This window comes from Protopterus annectens, chromosome 14.part0 (genome assembly GCF_019279795.1).
Source record: "Protopterus annectens isolate FY-2018-M chromosome 14.part0, PAN1.0, whole genome shotgun sequence".
NCBI lineage: Eukaryota > Metazoa > Chordata > Ceratodontiformes > Protopteridae > Protopterus > Protopterus annectens.
Genome location: NC_056748.1, coordinates 926,726,359 through 926,750,318, shown reverse-complemented (window position 1 = coordinate 926,750,318; position 23,960 = coordinate 926,726,359). Strand labels below are relative to the sequence as shown.

The 23,960-nt window shown below is 42.7% G+C and overlaps 1 protein-coding gene across 1 annotated transcript in view; it reads left to right on the top strand.

The window, feature by feature from the left end:
- LOC122789348 (glutamine--fructose-6-phosphate aminotransferase [isomerizing] 1-like) overlaps nucleotides 1–23,960 on the top strand; it is a gene marked incomplete in the record, with an annotated part of 1,275,423 nt that overhangs the window by 891,027 nt on the left and 360,436 nt on the right. Inside the window, 1 exon segment of the mRNA XM_044056728.1 lies at nucleotides 13,331–13,451. Coding sequence (XP_043912663.1) covers nucleotides 13,331–13,451 — 121 coding nt within the window.

The window sequence follows — 23,960 nt, the reverse complement described above, 5'->3', positions numbered from 1 at the left end:
GGGTATAAAAACAGGCACCCGATGCCATTACATCAGTCTTTCTTGCCGAGGAGCCCGAAGCAGAAGCAGTTCGCAAGTGCCAATCAGCCGCTACCTGAATTTTCATTTACGAATTGAATAATCCTGAAGTCTTCTAAAGCTAAGTACCCCGTTGGGGATCCTTTTTTCGTGCTCTAACCAATGTCAGAAAAAGTTAACAATTGTCTTGCTTGTGGAAAGCAAATACCACACAGAGATTTTCATTCTTACTGCGTCACCTGTTTAGGCCAAGACCACGATGTACCTCGCTGTCGGTTTTGTGCCTTGTTCAACGCCCGAACCATTCTTTGTTGGGCTTTCATTGTCACTAAATACTTTTGCTCTCGATCTCCGTATTCCAAAATGGCTTCGGTAAGCCATCCGACTACCGATATTCCGAAAAAAAGTAAGGATAAAGACAGAGACAGGCCACTTAGGTCAAAAGCTGCCAAAGATGTTTCCGTTAAGCTAGTCACCAATTCACCAGTACTCAGTGAGGCGCTTTCGCAGACCCTGATGCCCGCTTCAGTGGATTCGCAGACCTCTGCCGAGACCCATTCGGAGTCCAGTATGGCATGACCCTGCGGATGTCTCTACCTTGGATGGGTCCGGAGCCGCTGTGCAGGCACCAGCTTTTGAGGCAGTTCTTTGCTCTACCGATGTTCAACTCAAACTGATGACTTTATCTAAAACCACCGAGTTTCTTAGGCCAAGAGTACACGCTACGCCTAGAAAACCGATGACTAAAGCGCATGCACCTGCTCCCATGCCACAACGACAAATGCTTAGAATGGCAGAAGACCTTATTATGCTGATTAGGGGAAGTCAGCCTTCCCCTGCTAAGAGTAAAAGAGGCCAGTCCCCTCCAGCTTCAACAGACCAGGAGTCCGATGACTCTGAGGTATCTGATTATAAGGACATGTCCTTATCTGCTTATGAGGATTCAGATGCAGAGGAATCCATTCCCTCTGCCTCCCCTCCAGAGGAGTTTTCTTTTGGTGAAACCTTGCATACTTTAAGAGAGCATTTCCACTGGCAATGCCAAGATGATCCTCCGTCCAAAAAGAGACTCCGCGAATTCCTAGATTTGCCACAGTACAGGCTTTTAGTAATACTCCCTGTCTTGGAAGTTGTTGATGTTTTTATGGAATCCAGTCTTACTCCTGATACTTTACCCCCTGCCCCTAGGAAACCAGACGGGTACTACAGAGTACCTGACACTCACAAATTTCTTTTCAAGAATCCTACTGCTGATCCAGAGATCATTTTCCAGGGGCGTAACGGTATCAAGGCAACTACAGCCAAGAGTTACACCCCTTCAGGCAGGGATTCCAGAGCTTTGGACAGATGGGGTAAGAAGGTATATACCTCTGCAACTCTTGCTATTAGGGCATTGAATTGTCAGTTTCACATGCTGAAGTACCAGCAACATATTATGGAACTTATTAAACAAAACGTGGCAATCTTTACAGACTGTGCAGAAAATAAAGAATTGCAGGAGCTTATGCACTCTGCAAGCCAAGTCAGTAAGCATACTTTGCAGTGTGGCTTTGATGCCCTAGGAGCATCTTGCAGGGCAGCAGTCACTGGTTCTGTACTGAGAAGGCATGCTTGGCTCAAGGGGCAGACCTTGCCAGACCATGTCAAATTAAATTTATTAGATGCTCCTTTGAACAAGGATAGTTTGTTTGGCACCAAAGCAGAAGAGGTTCTTAAAAATGTGGAAGAAAAAGCTAAGTCTATGTAGACTGTTAAAGAATTCTTACAAGTGCAACCCCCTAGATTCAGTAGGTATGGCCTTCCAAACACTGGTCCTTTCCAGCCCCCTCCAGGTCATCTCAAGCCAGACCCAGGGGAAGCAGACCACCCAGACTACAGTCTTAGGGTATGCAGAGATCTAAGCAATGGTGTGCCCCCACCCCCAAAGCAGGCAGTGGTAAGCTACCTCCTTATGGAAAAAAACTCACAATGACTTCTGTACTCCACTCCCCACCTCTGCCCAATTGCTTGTGCCCCTAGGAAGAAATCTCACCCTTCATGCAAAAAACTGGATGTCCATCACACAAGACCGATGGGTCCTCAACATTGTAACCTAGGGGTACAAATTTTACTTCCACTCAGTGCCAACCCCAAGAAGGTTCCCAGACCTTTCTCCAAACCAGTGGGCAGAGGCTCAAAGTCAAGTACTTTCCTTGATCTCCATCAGAGTTATTCAGCCGGTTCCAGTGGAACAGATAGGTCAGCGAGTCTATTCCAGACTCTTCCTGGTACCCAGAAAAGAGGGCTGTTGTAACCCAATCCTGGATCTTTCAATTCTCAACACCTTCCTGGTGGTACCAAAATTCAAAATGCTTACCCTGCAACAGCTTCTGCCTATGCTAGACAAGGATGCCCGGTTATTCACGCTAGACCTAAAAAACTTATCTGCACATCCCTATAAGGGAATCATGCAGGACGTATCTACATTTCAGGGCCGGAACTATGCATTATCAGTTCTCTGCACTTCCCTTTGGCTTATCCACTGCACCCAGAGTATTCACAAAATGCCTGACTCCAGCCATTGCATACTGCAAGCAGAGAAATAACCAAATGACCCTGACTTGGACGACTGCCTGATTCAAGCAGACAGTCAGGAACTGCTGTTGAAGCACCTGACATTTGTAAAAAACCTTCTCACTTCCTTGGGGTACACCATCAATGAAAAGAAATCAAAACTGGTACCCCGTCAAAAGATTGTATTCCTGGGAGCAAGCTTGGACACGACATCCCAGACGGCATTCCTCACTTCAGAAAAACAAATCTTTCTGACAGCCTACTTCAAACAAATGGCCACCAGAACCCCAGCTATCCTCAATAGAAAAATACTGCAGGCCCTAGTGTTCATGGCCTCGTGAATACTGCTAATTCCATATGCAAGACTGCATATGAGAAAACTTCAATGGTACTTAAAAAGTCTTTGGTGCCAACATTCTCAGGACCTGGAAACAGTCATTCCTATCATACCCTGTCTAAGGACAGAGTTCCTTTGGTGGGCAGAAGTATGCAACCACAACAAGGGACTGCCCTTTACTCAACCAAACAGCACCCAGACCCTAACCACAGATGCATCGGACTATGCCTGGGGAGCACACATGGACGGCAAATGCATTCAGGGCCACTGTAGCCCAAGTCAAATTCATCTGCACATCAACAAAAAAAGAGATGCTAGCTGTGCAGAACGCCCTGACAGCTTTCAGATCCCTACTCCTTCCAGGACAACGTCTAATAAAAACAGACAACACCACAGTTATGTAGTACATCAACTAGCAGGGGGGGACCCACTTCTTACCCACTCTGCAGGTTAGCCATGGCCCTGTGGAACACGGCCTTGGACATGCAAGTCCATTTGCAAGCTCAATTCCTGCCAGGCAAACAAAACTCACTGGCAGACGACTTGAGCAGAAGTCTCCTAGACCCACATGAGTGGTAATTGGAGCCCAACACCTTCAATCTTCTGATTCAGAAATGGGGGACCCCAGAGGTGGAACTCTTTGCCTCCTCCCTGCAACCACCAGCTCAGCAAATTCTGCACCAAGAATCCTCGCATCAGGGCCTGGAAAGTGGATGCCCTATCATTTCAGTGGGTAAATCTCTTAATCTATGCCTTTCCCCCTCTGCCCCTTCTCTAAAGAGTATTACTCAACATAAGACAGGACAGACCAAGGATAATTCTGATTGCCCCAGACTGGCCATGCCAGCACTGGTACCCTCTCTTGCGCAGCCTGTCTCCGGTGCCACCCTGGCACCTACACCAGAACCCAACCCTGCTGTCTCAGCAGGAGGGACAGATTTTGCATCTGGAACTGCAAACCCTAAATCTTGCAGCCTATCTTATTCCTTGAATTCTCCCACAGCAACCCCAAGCAAGCAGGTGCTGGACGTCATTCTTGAAGCCAGAAGACCCAGTACAAGAAAATCCTATGCTGATAAGTGGAAAAGGTACTGCTCCTGGATTCAATCTAAAGGAGAGGACACAACTTTGCCCTCCCTGCCTCTAATCCTGGATTACTTAGCAGATCTACTCCACAAAGGCTTGTCCTTCTCCTCCATTAAGATCCATGCCTCAGCCATATCAGCTCATTACAACACTGAGCCACCTCTCTTCTCCCACCCTCTTATCAAACAGTTCCTGAGAGGGGCAAACAACTTAAGGCCACCAAGGAGACCACCCATCCTTGCTTGGGACCTTAACTGTGTACTGGAAAAGCTCACACTTCCCCCTTTGAACCTGCAGCATCAGCAGAGTTAAAATTCCTCTCCTGGAAAACAGCCCTGCTTCTGGCCAACACTTCAGCTAGAAGAGTGTCTGAGCTACAAGCACTTGGGGCTGTGGAACCCTTCATTATTTTCCATGCTGACAGGGTTTCCCTCAGGACTAACCCTTCCTTCCGGTCTCAACCAAATCCATCCATTTACCAACTTTCTTCCCTAATCCTCAAAATAAAGGGGAGAGGATCCTGCACCCCTTGGACGTGCACAGACAGCTCAGATTCTACCTTGATAGGACTAAGCCCTTCAGAAAATCTGACCAGTTACCTGTCAGCTTTGCAACAGGGGCAGACGGCAAGGCCATTTCCAAATGGATAGCACACTGCATCCATTTCTGCTAAAAGCACCATGGGAAACCAACCCTTCAGGGGGTCAGAACACATTCCACTAGGGCAACATCTACCTCTACAGCATTTCTCAGGGGAGTCCCTACCAGAGATATCCTGGAAGCTGCTACCTGGAGTTCTGTACACACCTTCACCTAGCATTACCACCTGCCTATCTTTTCCAAATCCAGGGTAGGTTTTGCAACAGCAGTTCTGCAAGGCATACTAGACAGGCCTAACTCTTCTTGACTGCCTCCACCCTTCTTCAACTTTGGGAATCCACCCAAGTGTGATGACTGCAACAGTGAAACACGAAGAACATAATACAGTTGTGTACACTTACCATAAATGTAGATGTTCGAGTGTATTCACTGTTGCAGTCCTGGTTTCCCACCCTCCAGTCCCCTGGTTTCTCTCTGTCTCTCCTCTCTATGGCTATTACTCACCCCTTTCAGGGTATTGGTACTTACTTTTTACTGGTGGTTTCCCCATAGCTTAGCTCCCTATTTGGGGGGGCTTCTGACATTTGGGGCAAGAAAAACTGATGTAATGGCGTTGGCTGCCTGTTTTTATACCCATGACAACCTGACATCAGTCCTGGAGCGACAGCATCCGACGCAGAAATACTAAGTCTCTGGTATTCGGACCGACTGAGGGCTACATGCAGACAGATAACCCAAGTGTGATGACTGCAACAGTGAATACACTCGAACATCTACATTTATGGTAAGTGTACACAACTGTACTTTTTCCAAAGGGCTGGAATTGTATGCTTGTTGATAGACCAGTTAATAAGTATCGATATGGGATAAGCTATAGCACTAGCGGCAATTTTCAGGTACTCTGCAGGGAGTTTGTCGATTGCCAAAGTGGTGGGCTTTAGTTTAGTGAGGTGCTTGTATACTGTGTTGGTAGAAACTGGTTTGAGAGTGGATAGGGTTAAGAGTTTGGGTTGCTGATTGGTTGTGGGGGAGTGCAGGTCTAGCTGTTGCTAGTTAGGTTAAGTATGGAAGAAGTGAAGTAGTTGTTAAATTGGAACACTGTCTCTATATTATCTCCTCTGACACTGGGGAGAAGAGGGGTAGTGGGTTTGTCTGGCTGTAATACTTAGTTGACAGCTGCCCAGAATTTTGGGGGGGGGGTTAGTGGTATGTTTTACTTGTAGCTCTGTGTAGTGATTTTTCTTATCTCACCTTATCTGTTTTTTTTACTTTATTACGTAGTTTGAGGAAAGATCTGCCTGTTGTGATTGGTCTTATTGTGATACCGTGTATCCCGAGCTTTATCCCCAAGTTTTAGAAGGGTTCTTGTGTTTTTAGAGAGCCATGGGGCTGGGTTGGATTTTACTCAAATTGTCCATAGGGGGGGCCATCTGATTTAATGTTTAAAAAGGTGGAATTGAAGTAGTTCACTGCCTTGTCTAGTGTAAGGTTGTTAGGGGAGCCCAGTTGCAATACCTTAGTATATTAATGAAATGCTCCGGTATGAAATTTTTTGAATTACGAATTTTCACGTAGGATGGTTAATTTAGTGGTTTTGAGGTGTTTTGACATGAATGTGGGTAAATGGTCACTAAGGCCATTTGGTACTGTACCATAATATTGGATGAAAGGGGCAAGCTGATTCAGGGAATCTCTATTTTTTCAGACCTCCTTTTCTAAATTGTCCAAGGGATTTTCTGTCTTCTCGTCTAGTTTTGGCAAAAAACAGAATAAACATTCTCAACAAAATTCAGGTAAACAGGCGTTTAAGAAGAAATGGGAAGGAGATTCCAAAAACAAGTCTCAGACCTCTCAAAAGCAAGAACTGCCCAACAAGTCTGAATGATTGTTCAAGAGACCTTGTGACCCCTTCCCACTGTGGCCACTGTTTCTTCCAGAAAGTCTGAATCTCTGTTCATCTCTTTGGCAACATATTGTTCCAGACAAATGGATTCTGAAAGTCATTCATTAAGGTTACAGATAGCAGTGGAAGTAAATTATTTCTTTCATTCTTTCCAGGGTGTTCTTCCTCATCCTCCAGGTGAGTCTTTTGATTCCATGTGCTATTCATGATATGCTGTCCCAAAGAGTAATAGAACCAGTTCCTCCTTTCCAGTTGGAGAAGGGTTTTTATTCAAGGATGTTCCAAGTGCCAAAGAAAGAGCTTGGAGACCAGTTCTGGATCTTTCTTTCCTAAACCTGTTTGTGATAGTGCCCAAATTCAAAATGTCACATCACAACTTATTAAATCTTCTTCCGAGTTTCCTGGTAATACTACACCCACAAGATGCATATCATCACATCCTTATTCATCCAGACTTAAGGCATTTCTTAAAGTTTTGTGTGTCTGTATCACACTATCAGTTCTCTGCCTTACTCTCTTGAGTATCCACTGCACCAAGAGTGTCCACAAAGTGTTTAGCACTATTTATAGCTCATTGCAGGCTACAGGATATCCACATTGTTCCATATTCAGAGGACTTATTTATCTTGGCAGCGTCTTTTTCAAAGTGTCAAGAATCTCTCTCTCTCTCGCATTTGAGATCTGTTACACAAGCCGGGATTCCATGAGAACATTCAAAAGTCTTAACTCCTCCACACAGGATTGTGTTCCTGGGATGTCAACTAGACACCTCAGTTCAAAGACATTTTCTTCCACTGGAAAAAAAAAATCAGTCTTTCTTTAGATCTGTTTATAAGGTTTTCCTCCCAGACTTCGGTCACTGTGAGGGAATACCTCAGGATTTGGGGTCTCATGGCATCTATGATTCTCATGATACCCCTGACAGGACTCCACATGAGAAAGATGCAGTGGTATCTGATAACTGTTTGAACACTGTTTATCTTTTCAAATACCAGTGCAGGGGGTTGTTAGAAGAGTAGCCTTTTGGTGGTTCAACAGATATCCTTAAATCCAGGTCTCCCCCTTTCTCTCCCTGCTCCAAAGCATTCAGTCACCACAGGAGCGTTGGGCTTTGCTTGTGGAGTAGTTTCAATAGGGATAAAAGCGCAGGTTGTGTGGGACACCACCGACAGGTGCAAGCACATAAATATCAATGAGATGCTTATCTTGATCAAGGCAGTCAACTCTCTGAAACATCTTGGTCCTCAAGACCTCTTCCAAGTGATTACAGACAGTATCACAGTCCTGTGGTACACCAGCAAACAAGGGGGAACAAGGTCATACTTCCTTTGCAGACTAGGCGTGTTTAGCTTGGGATACAGCTTCAAAGCAGTCTCACTCTACAGGCATCCTAGATTCTGTTGGAGCAAAATTATGTGGTAGACAAGCTGAGCAGGATCAGAGCAGACCCTCACAAATGGAATGCAGGTCAGGGGTCTTCCAAGATGTGATCCATCTGTGGGGAATTCTTCAGGTAGACCTGTTTGCTGCCTGTCTGAACAATCAACTGGCAATATTCTGTTCCAGGATTCCATGCAAGAAGGCTTGGAAGACAGATGCCTTTTCTTTTCCTTGGACAGGAATGTTCCTGTATGCTTCTCTACCCTTTCCACTAATATCCAGACTAAACGGAATTCCCCCAAGATCATTGTGGTGACTCCTTTCTGGCCAAGGATGTCATGGTTCTCTCTTCTTTTGGAAATGTCCACGGACTGTTGCAATAAGCTTCTTTACAGACTGGATCTACTGACAGGAGAACAGGGGTATTTGTTACACCCATACATCAGTCATGGTCAGTTGATTGCCTGGATGACAGGGTCGCAATTGCTTTTAGGCTCCTGTTTACTGAGGGCATGCAGCAGGTATTAATTGAGGCAAGAAAGCCTGCTACTAGAAAATGATATATTTGCAAATTAAATAGACTTCTAGTTGGTGCCAACAGCATAACCGGCACCCCTTCAGGGCTAGTTGTTCTCTGGTTTTACAATATTTGAGTTACTATTCTATGGTCTTTCTTATTCCTCTGTCAAGGTTAATTTATTGGCCATTTCAGCAAGTCTGCCCATGGATCCTCCTCTTTATATGCAGTCTCTTGTCAAAATGTTCTAGAAAGAGTTTTTTTTTAAACAAGAAACATCTTTAAATTTCACATGTGACATAAGGAATCATACATTTATATAAATGAAACAAACCATATTGACATAATCTTATTTGGAAGCTTTGTACATCACAAACCACATTGACATAATTTTAGTTGCAGACATTATACATAACTTAGAATCTATCTTGTCAGTCAAACATTACATAGCTCATTCAAATCTTGCCTTCTTTTAAATCTCATTCCTCCCTCGTATGTATTATTTCCACAATTCCCATTTTTCCCTGTAATTTGTTCCTACTCATTTCTAAAGATCCCAGTTCTAGTTTTTTTCCCTGTTACTATATTCTGTACTTCTAGTACAATCAGTTTAGACTTTGATTTCTGTTTTCTTTGCTTTTTTTTGGCAGCCACCATAGTTAGACTCAGTAAGGCCTTACTTTGTCTAGGCAATTCTAATTCTGAATCATAGCTCAGAAAAATTATTTCCCTAGATACACCAACTTGCTCATCCATTATCTCTGATAGAGTAGTCTGCAGGGAATCTTTAAAGTCTGCCAACTGATTACACTCCTAGAAATATGTTCTCAATTACCTCTTTCTTCCCCATCACACCTTCAACATTTGATGACTACTGGAGGAAAATTCTCTGAGTCTAGTTGGGGTATACAAATATCTATGTAAACATTTCTAAGCAACATCCTAAATCATAGAAATTTTTTGCATATTTGGGAGGGGTCTACCTTATAACATCAAATCCACAGAACGCCGAATCACAGTTCATCCAGAAGAATGTATCAAAACTGCAGAAGAGCAAAACTCCATGTCATCGAACCACACTTCCGCAAACTGAAGTAACTTCCTATTCCTCCATAGCAGCAGTAGTGAAGGGAACAGAGATACTATAAATGTACAGTTCACTGGGCGGCTCTGTGGGAAATGTGGACGTGCCGGGGGGGTGTGCCCTTTTCTTCAATATAGTGCGATCTCGAAGTTGGTATATTTAAGTTGCAGGGAGTGGGGGGTAGTGTAGGATTCTGGTGTTTTCAGGGATGGGTATGTTGTAGGTGGAGCTTGTGTAGTTTTTTTGATTTAGTTCAGGGGTGTGTTCATGGAAGTGTGGTTCGATGATATGGATTTTTTCTGTTCTGCAGTTTTGATACATTTGTCTCCATGAACTGTGATTCGGTATCCTGTGGATTTGATGTTATAAGGTAGACCCATTTGGGAGATATCCCCCATTGTTTCTTTGAGTGATTCTTATAGTTATTGTGCAACGCCTTATATGCTGTACTAATTATTCTTTTTTCAACAACAGCTTATCTTCTAGATCCTAAAGGGGTTTTGTATGAGATGTCTCCAAGAAAACTGGTGGCCCCTCGAGATCTTAATTTTCTGTTAGGGAAGCTAACACTTGCTCCATTTCAACCAGCTAATCTGGAAGACTTGAGGTTCTTGACATGGAAAAGAGCTTTTCTGATTTCTCTGACCTCTGCAAGATGGGTATCCAAGTTGCAAGCTCTTATGATGAGTCCACCCTATCTCATTTTCCATAGGATAGGATTTGTTGAGAACTAATCCTTCTTTTATGTCTAAAGTGGTATCAGAGTTTGTTTTAAGCCAAACTATCCATCTCCCGATTTTTATTCCTGAGCTCAAAAAATGAAGGAAAGGCTACTCCATAACTTAGATTTCCACAGACAACACAGGTACTATCTTGGCAGAACTAAATCTTTCAGATCTTCAGATATGTTCATTTCTTTTAAAGGCAAGAAGGGACAACCTATCTCAAAACCGACTATTTGCAAATGGTTGTCTAAGGCTTATCTTGTATGCTCACCAAAACAAAATTATTCTGGGCAGGGTCAAGGTCCTTTGTACCAGACCCTTGGCTTCATCTATAACTTTTTGGAATTTCAGTTTCTGTGTTTCTGGGCTCGCTGTAGCTTGCCCTGACATTTGAAATGGTTACCCTTTTTTATACCTCAAATGTTTTGCATGCATTAAAACATCACATATTTTTACTTCTGTAGCCATTTATAAATGTTTATGTATTTACATATCTTTTACATTTCGCCACAGCCACTTTTGTAATTTTTTTAACACCTCATAATCCCACAATTTATTATATAATTTTTCACCCCCTGCTGGGTTTTTTTAATTCCATGCAGTAGCAAATGGTATTCTGTGAACCTTTTTTTATCCCTTTTCCACACATGTATCATACTTTCCGTATAATTTCATGTTCGTATCAAGTTCTCTAAAACAGTCATATCCTGTTTTCTTAAATTGTGCCAAAGCAGTTTCTCCTGATGCTGCAGCCTAATTACCCTTAGTTAGTGTCAGTGTCTCTTCAGGTCTCATGAAAATCTTTGTTAATAAAACGTAAATAATTATATACACAAATAGGTGGAGGTTCAGTAACATCAGGTAGCTTTGATTGGGATATTCTTTCCTCCCTACCACCACTGCCCTTCATTCTGCCACCTGGGTACTAGTCCACATCAGCTGCTTCATCCCCTCCCCGACTTAATCCAGTGTTGCTAGGACAGTTTGCAAAACTAAGCATCCTGGGGCTCAGCAGATCTCTGCAGCCATTCAGGGGGAGTAGATTTTGACTTCTGACCAACCCATGTCTCCCCCTCTTTGTGAACCTAATTGTTAAGCATGGGATTGAGCATGCAGTGAGGACTTGTCGCGTATTGCCCTGTCTCCACAGCAGTTCAGCCAAGTCTCCACCCTGTACCCTCTTTAGGCACACCCATCATCAATGCGTCTTCCCCAGCCTCCACCAAGGATAGACATAGGCATCCATGGATCCACCAACCCACACAAGGAAGATAACGCCCATCCCTCCCCGCCACTCCATCAGTAGCCCGAGCTGCTAATCAGACCAAGGTCACCTGGGTCTGTAGTCAGGGCTTTATCCCTCCACACCACTGTGACAGCAGGTAGCTTAGATAGGGATTAAAAAAAAAAGACCAATGTTGCTGTTATTAATGTTCATTACTTTGAGCTTGTTGGGTAACCGTCTAATTTATTGAGAGGCAGTTAAACATTTTAAAAAAATCATTTTAATTCCTTCTATAGAAGTAAACTAAAATGAAATGTAAGAGGGAGATTTTTATTGGCATACAAAAATATATTTTTTAGTTCATTTATGTAAGGATTGCTCTAGGTGATAGATGATTGTCACTGTTGAAGGGACACCCCGACCCAATGTGCAAAAAAAAAAAAAAAAAAATTGGGAGAAAAAAGTTTTTTTGATTGGCTGTTTACCTCTGGGTGTAACTGTGGTATCATAGCAATGCTTGAGGAGAAGATTTACTTGTGAACAGATCACAGCTAATTTCTGAGGTAAAGCTTTTTTCCAGATCTTTATTTTGTAATGAATAAAGATTATAGATCTACACTCTCACAAAATTGATGACTTTAGGTTATTAGGAAGTTAGGGAAATCAAAAATGGTTAGAAACATTTTGTAGTACGTGGAGCAACATATGTTTCATTCCTTAACCAGAAAAAGACAAATTAAGCATTTTTCAGTGCTGTTATTATGTAGTCCTTTACTAGACTATTAACAGCTGGCACACCACAAAACAGTGTTGAGAATCTGAAATAAAGTGTTGTAATACACTGTATACAGTAACACAGAAGTGTGGGAGCACAGTGTGTTACAGCTTTTAAAGCTGTTAGAGGACCAGAGGCACGCTTCATTTCTGGTCACTGTCTTTGAGGTAGTGCTAAGTGAGTTACAGCTTTCAAATGTGTAACACAGTTTCCTTTTTTTTTTTCTCAGTATGTGGTAGTACTAGAGCAAAGCTCCAAGTACTATAGAGAACCGTGTGACAGCATGAAGATGTCACAGGTTTCAAAACTGTAAAATACATGCCATTCTTATACATTTTCTTTTCCCTTTCTCTTTGTAAGTGGTAGTACATGAATCCTGTTACTCCAAAGAATTATGACCACATTATTCCAACCATAATCCGGCAGCTCTTTGTTCATAACATGAATGTCAAGAGTCACTTCTCAAGCTTAGCTTCACTCTAGTCTCAAGTTGAATTTCTTAAATTTGTTTATCGAATATAATAACACCATGGCTATGATCATAAACCAAATCATTAATTCATGATCCTGTCTGTGTTAACTATAGAAAACAGACTGTGTAGGAGACATTCCGTCTGGGAACTGAACCATAAAATCAAATTCTCTGAGGCTAGTAGTAACCACTGCAACGCTGTACTGCAGGCAGTATTACAATTATGAGTTATAACACCAAGATTAAGTTGCCAGATTCTCAGTTAAAAAAAAAAGATAAGGATGCCATGAACACTGCTTTTGCATAGTGGTCACTCACATTCTGATTTCACAGAAGTAACAATATGAGACAGGCACATATACTTGGCCTTCGATAACTTCATAGGCCGGTCAGTGAGTGACATCAGTGCATGTTGTAATACTGCTGCAGAAACTCTGATCGTAGGGACGAGGACTTCACTTCTGTGCCTTATACATAATTTTGCTGTGGTAATAGTTGTACATGGAACAGTTGCCGCATTTATTTTCATTCGCTCACACTTGTTAAGACTTGCATTGTAACACTGCAAGCTACAGTTTAACTGATTGCATTTGCATTGTTTGGGCTTGTATTGTGAAAAATAGCATTAGTTTATTTATTTATTATGTTTCCACAGACAAGACAAATCCTGGAAGAACTGACGGAGCTGCCAGTTATGGTTGAACTTTCTAGTGATTTTTTGGACCGCAACACTCCAGTATTTAGGGATGATGTGTGCATTTTTCTTAGCCAGTCAGGTATGGTTTTCATTACAAAACATTTCTGAACTTGTTTTGCAATAGGCCATTTATCCATTAATATGAAGAGTTTTCTCCATAAGTGGTGATGGCAATATGTTTGTTGTTTGTTCCAGCAGCACAAAACAAACTAAGTCAGTGTTCTATGGGATAACACAGAAGTGGCAGCAAAGGGAATGCCACTCTGTTTAAGGCTGATGTTCACCAGACCTAGTCTGAAAATCTTAATGGAGACCTTATCCTGGGATGCTCTAATTTCACAAATTATGAAGGTCACTAAAAGGATACAGGCCATAGAGAAGGAGGTTTGAAGGATATCATTCAGTGGTGGTGGTGCTGCTCTGGAGGTTATTTGTATTGAGTGTAAAGGGGGGTGCAACACTACATAAAAATGTAGATTTTGTTGGGTGCATTCTTTATCATCAAGAGCCATCTTGTCGTATGAGATACTGATTGTGATGGCTTCCCTTGTCTACAAATGATGCAATGATAAATGGCATTTCTTTGGGCTGAGGGTATCAGGACTGTGGGCAGACAAAAAAAAACTTAGGGAAACACCACTTTTAGTGGGCTCCAAATTGATGAGTTAGCTCTTAGTGATTTAATTCAAAGCAGTCTTATTCTAAATAGACTATTGTGCGTGTTCAGCTTGTTTTTCTTCAGATTTGTTACACTGTTATGTGACCCATTGCTTTTTCAGGATATAGCTATATGTTGTACAGCACCGACGTGCTGTGCAAACCCAATTACACATTAAGCCATATGAAAGAAGTAGGCTACATGGCTGTAAGGAGTGTCTCAAAATCTGCTTTCCTGGAGTGGGTGTTCTCAGCACTTGGTAACCATCACTTGCAAAAAGATGACAACTCCTTAATTAAGGCAGCAGGTTGGGGCTGGAGCTGTGTAGTGCTTGTACAGCTTACTTTAGTATGACTGTCATAACGTGAGAAGGAGGAAGTGTAGAGATCATGCATGTTGGCCTGATGAAGCCATCATCTCTTTGCATCCCTCTGCATCACCTCCTTGCCTTTTGCCTTAGTTCAGTCAACGAATTGTAGACCCAGGAGTAGGATTGCTAAGGTAAGGTAAAGTTTTCCCAAAATATCCTTCAGTTATTTTGCTCTGGATATGATGGTCATGAAGCCTAGTGAACGTTGTAAAGGAATTATTAAATGATGCCCATTAAAAGCATTTTGCACCTTTCAAGATTCTGAAAATATTCCAGTGGTTAAAGTATGAATAGTTAGAGAATAGCTGTACACACTCACCTTTGTATACAAATTAAGTTATTGCTTTCCTTACAGATTTGACTGTTGGCTAATGTCTATTAGTTTCATGTTTGAAAAAAAAATTTGTACAGAATAATGAAAGAGTAGTGAGATTAAAGGGGATTCCCGGTGGGTAGAGATTTTTGGACAAAACCTATCCAGCAAGCTGTTAAGAAAAAGCAGCACCTTTTATTTTCTAATAGCCCTCATGTGAAATTTTATATGTTTTAATATAAATATGACCTAAATAAAAAAAATGCTTTCTTAAAAATAATTATAAATATGACCTAAATAAGAAATGCTTTCTTAAAAATATCTGTTATCAGTCATGTGAAGCTGAGGTGCAAACATGACATGGCTGTAGAGGAAATTGTCGTTTGGAATGTAGATCCATAGTAAAATTGTTTTACACCAAACTGATAACTGAAAACCATGTTCTGAGTTGGAACATATGGCCATGCTACCCAACACTACTAGACACACACACACACACACACACACACACACACACACACACACACACACACACACACACACAAGTAAGTACAAAGTAAGCAGTTGAATTTCAATGTTTGCAAAGTCTGATGTATTGTACCAAACTGTTTGAAAATGTACTTTTTTTTTTGGCTGTTTCTTAAGTCCCCCTGCACCTTCCCAACACAGAGATCGCACAGTACTGGAGACAGGAAAATGTACCCTATCTTTGGTATTCTACACTCCTGCAGAAATACCAGTCTCCTTCTTATTTTATTCATAATGCATGCTGTTCAATGTATTTACTCATCTTAGAATCCTTTTGAACAGAATGGCACTTGACCATGTTGAATGTACCTAGATAGTAATGTATATTTACATTTAAATGAATAGATACATAGATATGTTTATGTATAGGGCTTAATTGATTACATTGTCTGCTTTTGTTGAAAGTCACTTTGTAGTATTGATAAACATTTTTTTTTGTAGAGTGTACAGTGTTCAGCTAAGTGTAGGCTTGTGCGATTTATCAGCATAAATGAATGGATGCGTTTCATTCCCTTACACTGATTATTTGCATGCAGTGTATGTTTTTGCCTACACTGACAGTCAGTGTGGTAAGGGAATTTCTCCTTTTCCTTACTGTTGTGTGATCTTGGAGTTGAGACATCTCTCTCTTATATGTGTGTATGTATGTATGTGTGTATATATATATATATCTATGGGTCTACTGTACTTCATCAAAGAAACACTTCGAAAAAGAACAGTAGACCCACACTTACTCGAAAGTGCACTTAAACCGAAAGTGCACTTTCGCGGAGAACGTTTCAACGAACCTTAAACAAACACCAAAACAATGTTTTTGCAGGGGGGCAAGCTGCACCCCCCATGTGGAGGTCTGTGCCCCCCACACACCCCCAACTTAAATATACCAACTCCAAGATCGCACTAAAGTGGGGAAACAGGGTAAATCCCCTTTTCCCCACTGTAGTGTGCTTTGGCACCTCAGTCTTCCTTAACGTTTTTTTGAACCGTTCTTCCCGGAAGTGCACTTTCGCATAAGTGTTTCGGTTGTTTACTGCAGTAAGTACACACTTGGGCAAGTGCAAACGAAAGTCACACAAGGTAAGTAAAACCCATCTAGGTTGGGGGGGGCTGTGCCTCCCCCCCAATTAAATATACCAACTCTAGGATTGCACTACAGTAGAGAAAGGGGCATGTTGGACAATAGTTTACTTACCGTAGTAAACAGCCGACGTTCGAGGTTCTGCGGTTTCATGATTGCGGTCTCGAATTTGTGAAAGTCTATCTTTTGGGAGTCTGGTTTTAGAAGCAGACCTGTGTTTTTGTGTGTGTGTGTGTGTGTGTGTGTGTGTGTGTGTGTGTGTGTGTGTGTAGATATATATAAGAATACATACGTTTTCTTAAAAGCTTCCCATACTATATAGGTGACACACCCCTCCAAAAACACTGGGGTAAGAGAAAACTAGGTAGGCTTGCTGATAAGTAATTATCTTTTTTTTTCCTTCCCCTCCTTTTCTCTTTCAGTATTTCCAGCTGTCCTAGTGCCCCCATCCATCTCTGGGTCTATCTACTCCTCCTTCCTCTCTCAGACTACTGTGAGTGCTTCTGCTGCTGATTTTTTATGACCAGTCATTATTTCCCCAACCCCCCAGTCCTGTGTTTACCTGCAATGTCAGAGGGCTGCTCCCCTGTGTGAACCACAGCATCCCACAGACAACATATTTGACAAGCACCCTTCCCCCTGGATAGAAATGTCCATCCCTTCCTCCCTGCCATTGCCTTGGACACCTGAGACGCTAATCGAACCTGGGCTGCCTGGGCTATAGTTAGGGCTTTATCCCTCTATGTCACAATGATGGCTGGATAATTCCTTACGTTTTGACTATCTTGTCATTAATTTCCAAATTCACCTAATGAAGATCCATTGAAGTCTTAATTTCCTTTACTCATATCTCAACAGATGCATTACTGAATGTAGTCTCTGTTTAACATAAGTTTGTCTAAACATATAACTCATCTTAAGAGGTCTCCTAGGTTCCTGTCCAGAATGTAAGTGGCATCAGAAATCTTAACTGTCAGGATTTTCTGGCAACCATTTTTGTATACTCATTTTCTTATGACTTCATATATATAGATATATATATATATATATATATATATATATATATATATATATATATATATATTGTACGCACACACATACAAACTCTGCAATCAAATAACAGTGGAGAAAAGGCTAGTCCACCTATTCACTGATGTTAATTTTCATTCCTTCCTTACTGAAGGGCGTCTGTTTCATCCTCCGAACTGAGTTGGCCTTATAACAAGCTTTTGCCACCCAAAAAACTCTCGAGCTAAGCTTGTACCCACAGTGTCCTTCTCCCTGTTACCTCAGATCTCGTTTGCCTTGTTGCCGTAAAGCCCTGTCAACCCAGCTCTCAGCTAAGTACTTTGAAAATTTTCAAATTACTTGTATTTCTGATATTTTCTCTCTCTAGTTTATCGCTAAATGTACCCACTCTTTTACTGTTGTTTTTCTTACCATTTAGGTAGTCTTTAAGTACCATCATTGGTATAGGCCCCTTCTCCCCTCTACCCTTGAGGTAACTTTCTTTAAATACCATTGTTGGTATTTCCCTTTCCTTTCTTTCTTCCTTTAATATAAAAAAAAATCCTTTTCTATAACTACTCCTATTATCGTTTTGTTGTGGTAGTTGATAATTTCTGTAGCTCGCCATGTTGGAAAAGAAGGGAGCTTCTGGTTTTAAACAATGTGATCAGTGCGGCTGCAAAAATGCCAAATTCAAACACCCACGACTCTTGTGTGTATTGTCTGGGTGTTCCTCACCTTTCTCTTCATCCACCTTGCTCTATTTGTAAAGGATTTAGCTCCCGAACCCTTAACGAAAGGAAGAATAAATTAATCCTGAAGGGTCTCCTTAAAACACCCCTCTCAGAGGCTATTTCTGGGTCAGAGGGCTCATCCCCTCACAGTAAAGAACATATAAAGAGACCACATTTGGTTCCTTCATCACCTTCTGCTGACAAAAAGCAGGAACCTAAGCAAAAGATTCCAAAATTGACTGCTTCAACCTCAGGGTCTAAACTGACTTCCACTGCACGGTCTTTAGTACTGACCAAGGTGCCATCTTCAAAAATTGTGTCTTTGGTGCCAGTCACGGCACCAACCTTACCAAAACTAGTAATTTCTGCCTCAGTGCCATCCTCGATAACTTTAACCCCAGCACCATCCACAGCACTGTCCATGACTGCGGCACCGAGCTTGCCTCTAATATCTGTTCCAGGAGTTTCTGGACGGGACACACCTTCCACACATGTCTCCACCCACAAGACTTCGGTGCCAATGGACCGTACAGCTCGGACCCGATATTCACCCACGGGTGGATCCCTTCCTCGGGCAGCAATTCAACCCTTTCTTGGAACGACCTGACTCCCCGTTGGATATATCGACACGATTGACCAGGACCCTCTCAGAATTGGATGTGGTGCCGCTTGTGATCAGCTGCTGACAGCAAGGGGATTACAGCACCTTCCAAAACTCCCCTCCCTGTAGGAGTTGGGAGTCTTTCTCCACACACTCCTCCATCTTTGTCCTCCGTGCAGGTATCGAAGACCCTGGAAACGATGCCCTTATCGGCACCCATTGCTTTGGTTCCACTGGTGGACCTCACCGTGGTTCCGGAGCTGACCATTTGGCCTTCGGTTCCATCAGAACTGAGCTTCTGTCAGGATCGTGACTGGACTGTAGGCACTGTAGTTCCTAGCATGGCACTGTCTATGGTCCTGGGAGTCCTAATGGTACCTAGTCCCCTTGACACTCTGTCCTTGGGAGCTGGCCCGTTGGAGCAGGGTTGTGACCCTGGTTACGAGGTTGTCCTTCTCAGTTTCAGGCTCCCATCCCTCTTCGGGCGGGCTGGCTTTCCAGGTGATGGAGAGGACCCTTGTCTCTGTAGACAAGCCATCGGCATCAGAGTATCAGTTATGTTCTCCCTCTGAGCCGCAGCTGACACAAGCCATCCCATCAGGACATTGAGCACAGGAGCCTCAGGATACCCTACCACAGGGTGCCCCTTCTTAGGAGTCTTCTTCAGAAGCCCTCGCTGAAGAGGTACTGTGCAAGAGGACGTGCAGGAGGAAGCATGTGGACTCTCCTGAGGAGTCTTTCACAAAGGTCACGGACTACGATGAAGGGGAGGGGTCCCCACGGTTACCCCCTGATGATGTCTCTTTTGGAGACATCCTTGAGATACTGAAACAGAGGGGTGACTGGAAGCCCACCAACCCCTCCTTCGAGGAGTCCGTGTTCCCTCAGGCTTTTTGTGCTCGACCCTCTACTTCCTGGGTGACCCCGCTTGCAGATGAGCTGGTTCAGCTCATTATATAGCACGCATGAAAGAGTCCTGATGGTATTGAACCAATCCCATGGAGACCAGACAAGATTCTGTCCCCTCCCAAACAGCACCTGCACTGGTCCAAGCGTCTTCCAGTAGACGCGATGGTAATGGCGGCTGCCACAGAAGGAGCTAGCCGAGGAAAGCCAAAATGTCCATCCCCCAAACAGTGAGTCTTGGGTGGTGGACAGGTTAGGGAAGGGAGTCTTTGCATCATCGACCTTTGCTGTTTGGTCTTTGAATTATCTGGCACACTTCACCAGGCTTTAGAGAGACGTAGTCTCCGAACTCTCTGAAATCTTAGCAGGAGCAGTCTCTGAAAAGGTGCATGACAAAGTTGCCTTGCAGCTTGCTACCCTAGAATCAATATTCAACTCTTTTCATACGTTTGATCTCCCATGCTACTGAAGAAGCAGCTAGAGTGGTGGGTTTGAGTGTTGTCATGAGAAGTCGCACCTGGATGTGCCTCTGTGACATTGCGGACCCTTTTAAGTCTTTCTTAGCATTCCATTGGAAGCTTCTTCTCTTTTCTGCCCAAAGGTGCAAAACACATTGGCCAGGTGTCAGAAGGATGGCAAGACCCTGTCTGCCGTGGGCGTACATTTTTCCACCCCTCAGCATCCTAGTCAAGGAGCCAGTGGAGTGGAAAGATGTGACGCAAGAAATAGCAGGGTCCTTTCCGTGACGCATGAGGCAAGTATACTCCCCGGGGTAGAGGGGGTAACCCATCCAAAAGATGCCCCTACAGGGGCAGAGGGGGTTCACGTAACCAGTGGTTCAGAGATTCCTTCTCTGGACAACCCTATCAGCCCGATTGCTGTCCTCTGGAAGCAGTTGGGGAACATTTCTCCTTGCACCATTCTGCCTGCCTAACAATAACAACAGATTTATGGGTGCAACGGATCATAACCAGAGGATATCCCGCCCTGTTCAGTCTTTACCCAAAGTCATCAAGACGATTTCCCGACATTCCACCCAATCAAAGGGAAATAGCGCAAGAAATTCAAAAGCTGCTTCAAAAAAGACTCATCCAGACAGTCCCGCCAAACCAGATAGGATCCGGATTCTACTCAAGATTCTTTTTAGTGACAGAAAAACAGGGGACTGAAGACCAATTCTGGATCTCAGCATCCCGAACAAATTTGTCAGACTAGAAAAATTCCAGATGGTCACGGTTCAGTCTATCCTTCCATTGGTGGTGAAAAATGATTGGATGTTCTTTCAGGATGTGTATTACCACATAAAAATGGACAAATGCTCCAGAAGATTTCTTTGCTTCTGGCTAGGAGCCAGTCACTTTCAATTCCACATGCTGCCCTTTGGACTCTTTACAGCCCCCAAAGTGTTCTCCAAGTGCATGGGAGTGGTAACAGCTCACTTGAGACTACAAGGATTCCGGGTGTTTCCATATTTAGAAGATTGGTTCTTGACCGCCCCCACCAAGGGTCTACTGGAGATGGCTGTAAACTACACTCTCAAACTAGCAGAATCTCTGGGAATCTCAATAAACTGGGAAACGTGCAACTTGATTCCCTCTCAAACCTTGGAGTTTATAGGAGCAATTTTCAATACACATGCTTGCCTAGTCTCTCTTCCGGACCACAGATTACACATGATAAGATCCTAAATCTGGGCGATACACTGTCAAAATCTAGTCTCAGCTTGGGCAGTTCAACTCCTGGGTTCCATAGCAGCCTCAGTTACCATAGTGCCCTTAGCAAGATTACACATGAGAATTCTCGAATGGCTCCTTCTAACACAGTGGTACCCCTTGCACCAATCTTTGCCTTTTCAAATACGGATAACTCAACGATGCAAACAGGATTTAATGTGGTGGATGAAGCCAGGATGAAGTATTAGTTTAATGGTGTGCACACTTGTGCAACCAGTTTATTGTACTTTTTTTAAAATTTTTTGTATTCTTCCCCTAACAGATTTGTTTGCTTTTCAGTTGAATTGTACAGGATGTAGATCACTTTAAAGGTTGGAAAAGTTTTGAAATGATTTATTACGGTCTCATTTTTTTATATCACAAAAACAGGGATGTGCACACTTTTTATATCCATTGTATGCACAAAGTGGTGATTCTGACAGTCTCTAAACCCCTATAGGACTTCTCATTCCACACAAAAAAGAAGTACTTTTCCTTTTAAAGTACAGCTGCCTACTCAGAAAGTAGACCGGAGCATGAAATCCAAAAGAAGAGAGCTAGAATGCAAAAATACATTAAAACATCCTGTATATATCCTGGAGGCATAAAGAGATGTGTTGATTATGTCTTTTGAGAAATGAGTTTGATTATAAGCCTGGTCTTGTAATGTAGATTTCACAGAGGAGGGACATAACTGTTCCAAGGCTAAAGTGCTTGTGCTGATGTGGGTAAGGTATTCAAAACCCTGGTGGAGGTCAGTGGTTAGAATCATCTGTGAGTTGGATGTGCAGGATGGCTGAGGAGGCATAGTTACCATAAGATCCAGGATTGGAACATCCTCAGAAGCCACACCTCCATGCCCAGCTACGCTACTGATGTAATGTCTGCATTCTGGAAAGTAGAACCAAAAAATACTCTAATGCATGTAGAGGATGATGCTGCAAACATCAGTTCTACTGCAGCTCCAGGACACTGCTTTCCACTTCCCCTTCCCACACTGCTGGACAGTCCGATCCAAGGTAGAGTACTAGACTGCTACAGTCCTTCACTTCCCCTTCTCCTCCACCAGCAGCCCAAAAGCTGGGGAGTAAGTACATGGATTGGAGGGAAGGAACTGTCAGATGGCTGCATGGCACAAATCCTCTTGCTGGAAACCCCATTAACTGCATGTACTTAGCAAACTTCAAAACTGCAACAGTTTCCAATTCATGTTGCACTAAGCCCAACATCATGTCCCCATCCCATTTGCTAACTCTCCAAATGCTAGCACTAATGTTAAAAGAAAACATATAATGCTGCTCCCACCCAAAAAAACAAATGAATCCTAAACTCTTAAAGTAGGATTTCTTCACCAACCACACTTGTCAGTTTGTGGTTCTTGTTGAGCACCAAAATCTGAAAAACAAAAACCTAGTTTCAGGAAACATCATCCAGACAACGAACATATAAAAAATAAATGTAAACTCAATTAACCTTCATATCATTTTACTGTAATACCTGCTCTTTAGAAAGGTCCTGAGTCCTAGTCCTATTATGACGGAACTGCAATGTACAGATAACTGCTGCTTTTTTGACTAAGAACCCATTAAGCGTCTAACTACTATTAAGAGTATTGGACAACTTCTGATGGAGCGGAGAGCAGCTGTTCTTGGTATTTTTTTTCTGAACCATATTTTGTAGGCTATTCGTTTTTGCCTATTCGCTGATGAAAAAGCCACTACTATTACTTACATTTGAAGTTGTTTTTTTCTTTTAGCTGAGAATATTTTAGTTGCTCTTTCTGGAGAGCAGACCACTTTCACAATGCTGCCTAGTACTTGAACTGAGATGTCTGTTTCATGTGTTACAGCAGCAGTTCCTAAGGGTGCTGTTTAGGATGTAGACCGATGAGGGGTTTGACTGGTAGAAATTGTAGTTATTTTATGCCATCTATCCATCTATCCATTACTTTTGAGTTGTATCCATTCCTTACAAGCAACCCTATGAACGGCTATCACCACCCAGAGAGTTTACTAGGCAAGTGGGAAACAGAAGAAGATTACAAGGCCTTTTCTTCCATAATACGTACACACACAGTTTAGAGTAACCTTTTTCTACATGTGGGTGGAAGCCAGAGTACCAAAAGAAAACTCCTACAAACACAGAGAAAACATGCACAGAAAGCACTCCTGCCAAGAAGTGAACTTGAGAACCTTCTGATGTGAGGTAACAATGTTATCCCCTTCACCACTGTGCTGAACAGTTATTTTATTGAATTATTACAAAATAAAAATGTACTGCGGTGGTGGTGCTGCGGTAGCGTCGTCGCCACACAGTAAGACGTCCTGTTCGATTCTCAGCTAAAGCATCTTCTGTGTGGAGACATGAGTGAATGGTTGTACCTTCGTTGAAGGTTGTGCGCCAGAGCTGGCAGCTCGGTACGTAAAAATCTACTGCCAGTCATTAGCGGACCGGAATTCTGCTGTGGCGACCCCTAACCAGGAAAAGCTGAAAGATACAACAACAACAACAAAATACTAATAATGATATACAGCCTTTGATTAAATCTCATTTATTAACCCAGCTTTTTTCATGTTTGATGTCAAAGAAGAACACTTACTTTATTCCTGTTCCATCAACAGATTAATTACTCATTTTAGATGGTTTCACTAGAACAGTGCTGTTAGATGACCCTGAGATA